Source organism: Ruditapes philippinarum, unplaced genomic scaffold (assembly GCF_026571515.1).
Source record: "Ruditapes philippinarum isolate M1 unplaced genomic scaffold, ASM2657151v2 ctg13334_1_1_1_1, whole genome shotgun sequence".
In the NCBI taxonomy this organism is placed as follows: Eukaryota; Metazoa; Mollusca; class Bivalvia; order Venerida; family Veneridae; genus Ruditapes; species Ruditapes philippinarum.
In genome coordinates this window covers 9476-15248 of record NW_026858204.1, presented here as the reverse complement: position 1 = coordinate 15248, position 5773 = coordinate 9476, and the positions used below count along the sequence as shown (strand labels likewise).

At 32.4% G+C, this 5773-nt stretch overlaps 1 protein-coding gene across 1 annotated transcript; it reads left to right on the top strand.

Moving 5' to 3' along the window:
• Positions 1–3681: 3681 nt before the first annotated feature.
• On the top strand, positions 3682–5324 carry LOC132752466 (uncharacterized). The gene is made up of 2 exons (XM_060742792.1): positions 3682–3826; positions 4255–5324. Exons 1-2 carry the CDS (start codon positions 3771–3773, stop codon positions 4706–4708), a joined length of 510 nt encoding a protein of 169 aa, XP_060598775.1. The 5' UTR covers positions 3682–3770; the 3' UTR covers positions 4709–5324.
• The last annotated feature ends 449 nt before the right edge of the window (positions 5325–5773 follow it).

Here is a 5773-nt window from a genome sequence, read left to right as displayed (position 1 = left end):
ATAAGACAAGATAACCAACAACGAAATGTAAACAAACAAAACCGAAGCACATTTATCAAGTAGCTACAGAAACACAAATGCACTTGCAGAATAATTCTTGCATCATTTCATACCCGTAATATATGCCCTTTCCAATGAAATATGTAACTACTAATAAGTCCACTTTATTACAAAGAAAACCAGATTTGTTTCCATCAATAGTCAGTTTTCACGACCTGTCATTTTGCGAAGCTGCTATAAACGAATGGTTCCAAAGGTTGTAAACGGAACCTTTGCGAAATCTATAAGCCGGGTGCAAATGTCACGTACTATGGGTTTCAACCGGTTTTTTATTTTCAAATGTAAAAATGAATATCCGCATTTTTTCCCAAAGTTTCTTTGATATTGACTATACAATGCAAAACATGTATGTAAAATATAATCTATATTGTATAATGAAGCGCTTTGTAAAAAATAATAAATTATTAGAAATGTTCACGGGCTCCGACTTGGAAAAGAATTTGCGCGAACTTTTCCCGCTAAATGTCAAGTTGATGGAATAGAAATTTTTCCATCAAACTTGAATCGGGAAAGGGGTGACCCTGACTGTAAGAAACCCATTGATAATGAAGTGAATGAGCAGATTGATGCAATAAATAACTATGTACGTGATGTCAATCATGAGTATGGCTTGATCAAGTCGCCAAAATTTGTACTTGATTGTATTAAATACAGAGGAAAATCACATAAGAAACATAAATCTTTTTTGACTAGCGATTTATTTGTTGATGGCGTGCACCCTAATGATATCACTTGTCAAAAATGGCTGTATCAAATAGTAAACAGTGTTTCCAGGCATTTGGTGTGGTAATTACTGATTGGAAATACATATGCATATAACATATTTTTGGCTCAACTTTTTTCTCTCGCTCATCTAAGCATATAGCGCTTGTTACCTTATGTTTTCTTGGGATGTTCGGTGTCTATCGTCATTCTAAATTAAGATAATGTAAATTTTCTACAAAAGTTGTTCTCACGCTTTCCATTCACTTGTTATAGACTTCATTCTAAGATTAGAAATTAGGACTAAATGTTTAATTAATTGCCTTGATTATTACTATGTATGATACAAACATTCCATAACAAATCGATTGGATTTCAAATTATTTCGTTTCTAATAACACCCAAATCATATATTTTTGTTGTATTTCTATAAATCACTGAGAAAGGTACATGCCGAAATGTTGAAGTGGAATTTAGATTTCGCTGTGTTTATGCAAATGTATCTTGAAGAAAAAGTTTGTTAGATGTTTGTGATACTGAAGTAAAAATGAGTGCGCTTTACGGTCACATTGATCCTTTATTTTTCATAAACTTTTATGGATAATTCTTTAATATTAAATATTTCATTAATTATCAAGTGCCCGTTGCATCTGATTTTTTATTAGCTAAACTTATCAAATTTGTAAAACAGAAAATTAGTTAACTTTTTTACAGGACGAAAATGATTTTAATAACTATTATTTCATGGTTTGGCGCTGATCGTTCCTTTGTTTGATGGTTGACGGAGCAAAGCGCGTGTGGACTGGACGTACCGCTTGTGAAGTCTACCTATCGAACAGTTCATTTTTTGTGATTTTTTTATTAGTTAAACTTATCAAATTTCAGGACGAACCACAGTTAGTAACTATTATCTGATGGTTTGACCCTATCGTCCATTTTGTTTGATGGTGGATTGAGCAAAGCGCGTGTGGACTGGCCGTACCGCTTGTGAAGTCGGCCTATCGGACAGTTCATTTCCGACTTTTGTTATTGTTCATTTTTTATCACTGCTTTATATTTGTATGCATATGATAGGAAAAAGCAATATGACCAATAAGAATGGTTACCTATTCCTCATTCTTGAATGTACTTCTTTTTGTTATGTCATGAATTTTTCCAGTATTTATAACATTAAGTGTGATAATTACAAGTTGGTCTTTTCCAGGTTCACTTGACTATGTAGTAAATTTTGTAATCAATATATGTCCCCTGTGTCTTTATGATTCATAAAATAATTGGTGAAGCTTTTGCGACATTGGATTTTTTTAATTGTTTCCGGCCAACAACTTCTAACTTATAAGGATTATATTCAGCAGACTACTTTTTACTTGCACATTATCCTTATTCAGCTGTAGGTCAAGAGAGGGTCACAATGATTTTTAATGAGTAACAAGTCTAGCTCAGTACGGAACGAATCGAAGGGCTAAACTACGATGAGCAGAACGACTGCAACTGGGGTTTGATCAATGGTCAATGTTTCAGCGACCTTGCACTAATGGGGGGGGGGTGCAAAATGCCAAAATGATAAATAAACACCTATTGTTTCATGTAAATTTATTCTGTGACCATAAACTATATTAACATAAACAAACTTCGGGTTAAGGAACAAGAATAAATAAATAGTATCTAAAAGATTCAGAATTAAGTCATTCGTTTAATTTATTGTAAAGGACTAATCCTCAAAGCTATTTAATTCTGTATAAAATTTTCCTAATATAAAATTTATCACAACTCTATATAAATAATGATTCTCAAAGGAAAATATGTAGAAATTTGCAATTTTGATAAATTTGATTTATTAATCATATATTAAAGCAAAAAAAATATTTAAATAAAATACTTTGAAACAGAATTGATTGACAGACAATTTAAATCACACAAGTCATGATAATGCTGAAAATGTAAAGGGAATCTGGATTATGTCTAATTTCAAATTCACTTATCAAAATACGTGATGTATCACGCTTATGCGGGATCCTGTTGTTGGAGAGACAGTTCGCTTCATAACATCTGGACACAGGCTAAAGAAAGAATCGAACTGGAAAGGTAGAACTTTTTATTCATATGTGCAAATTATGCAGTTTACTAATTAAACATGTTTTACAAATAGCTTTCGTTGTAATTTGCGACAATGAACATGCTTCAGTCAGGTGAAATAGCTTTGTGAATATGCTGGACTGATCAGTGTTGTCTTCATATTCTATTCGATTCGAGTGCAATTTCATATTTAAATTGTTATCAATGTAAAAAAAAATCGTCACCATTTATAATCATAGAAAAAATGTGTTTAAATTATACCTAAACTAAAGGATTGCAGAGATATTTCGTAACTTATTCTGTAAAAAAAATGCAAGTAGACAGTGCATTTAGAAGCCATGATTCAAGTCAAATAAGTGCACACTACATAAATTAAGGCCATGGTAGATACTGAAAGATACTGAAAAACCGTTTAAAATCAGGCGCCAAAATATTTGAACATTAAAAATCCATCGTACGTGTCGATAGTTTTTGCGCCCGGCTAAACACCGACGTATCGTTACCGTATATGACTTTGGGAACCATTCGTTTATAGCAGCTTCGCAAGATGACAGGTCGAAAAAAAACTGACTATTGATGGAAACAAATGTGGTTTTCTTTGTAATAAAGTGGACTTATTAGTAGTTACATATATCATTGGAAAGGGTATATATTACGGGTATGAAATGATGCAAGAATTATTCTGCAAGTGCATTTGTGATTCTGTAGCTACTTGATAAATGTGCTTCGGTTTTGTTTGTTTACATTTCGTAGTTGGTTATCTTGTGTTATTTATAGTATATACTGGAGTAATGTCATTATAAATGCCTTATATTCGCTTCTAAACAAGTGTCTGTGCAGATGACAGCCCATTTTTTCTGGTTCCCGGTAGTCATCAACAAAAATGCTGGTTCAGGAACTCACCAATAGGAATAAACAAAATCTATTCCATCATGAAAGAAATGAAGGAAGATGCAGGGATTGAAGCCCCACGCATAACCCCATATAGGTAAGAATTTACTCAGTGTATTGGTGACTTGTATTTTCAGTGAAATACTACTATTATTCAAGTGATGAAATAAAAATGATATTACCACTACTGTATATTTGTATAAAAAAATATGAAATAAATTCAAACAGAAAAGCTTATTAAAAATCAACAATTGTTACTTACAACTTAGAAGCATCTCTCTTGTTGTAGCACATAACACACAGTTACACATGCATGAATTCAAAAAAACATCATTTTTGATGACAATTATTGATTGCTGATGGTAAATTCTTCATAAATGTTACATTGATGTCAAAATGAATACACAGTTGATAACAGGCGTTCGGCACAACCTCAAAATAACTGTAGATGAGACAAAATACAAAAACAGTTATCTCGAGTGGAGTAACAAACTAACCTGACTTGTTTTGTTTTTTTATCTTCAGTGCAAGGAAACGTCTTATTCAAAAGCTGTCTGATGATGGCGTGCCAGCCAATCAAATTGTTCAAATATCCGGCCACAAGAATGTCAACAGTCTGAATAATTACAGTAAACTGAACAATGCTCAATGTAAAAATATTTCAAATATTCTATCTGATAGGCCATCAACATCATATCAGTCTGTAGCTCCATGCAATTCAGCACTTGATACCAACACCCCACCCACAACATTTAATGGAAAGAGTGAAGGTGCTGCATCTAGAGGTTTCTTCATTAATAGCCATTTCCATGGAAATGTCACATTTAATTTTCATTCCTCTACAACTTCAACACAAAAGCTGTCACAGCAGGTGATAAATCCAAGTACTGAATCAGAAGTTTGCAGCGCTGACAGCTCGCCACTGCACCCAAAAAAATACCAACGGATCCGCATGATATCCGACAGTGACAGTGATTGACTTGAAATTCACTAATTAAATCCAAAGAAGTGCACAAATTTTGCTCACAGAAGAATGAAAACATTTACTGAATTAACTGAGATTGTTTAAACTCGTTTTAGCGTCACATGTACTTGACCAACATGGCCGCTCTTGTTATGAATGAATTTTACATGTATTGAAAACTTGAATTAATCCGCTTTCATATTTATCGTAAATATGTTTAAAGTGTATTTGATTTTGTTACGAATGAAAAGAATAAATGAATTACATGTTTTAAATGTGTATTGGGTTCATTACAATGGCAATTATGCCGTAAAAATAAAGGAAAAAATATATGCACTATTTCATGTGCGGAGTTACAAATTTGGCAAATAACGTTCTCCTTGAACAGGGGCTCCCCACGGGGTATGTATTAATGATGCGCACGGGTAAAATATAAAAACATGGCAATTTTGGTTAAAGTAAGCATAAAATAAAAAGAAAATTTGTTTATTTCTGTGAAAGATTATAATTTATTTCATCTCGTGAACGCCATATGTCCATATTTTCACTCGTGGCTGCGCCACTCGTGAAAATATGGACATGGCGCTCACTCGATGAAATAAATTATAATCTTCCACAGAAATAAACAAATATCCTCTATATATCGTACGTGAATCATACTCCCCCTTAATCAATGTAGAAACAGTACAACAAAATTGTTATCTTGTTTCTTGAATCAATATCATTAACGGTCGTTACTGCTCTATACATTATCTATAATATTTTTCAATACAGTTACAATGTTAATGCTAATTTTAACGTCATAACCATTAGTTCAATTTCAGGTCAAAGCATTTTAAACATTCTTGATCAATCTTTAGTAACTTTAGAAGTCAGAGTTCGCACTGTAACATTTCCCACTGTAACATAAACAATTAAGAGACGGTATATTTATAATAAAAGAAACAAAAAACGTTTATTTATAGTCTAAAAAAGAAAATTTTAATGTTTTAAAGAAAACAAAGACATTATCATCTTAAATGTATTCTAAATTCGATCAATTATATATACAAGCATAATCGATATGTAATGTAAAATTTG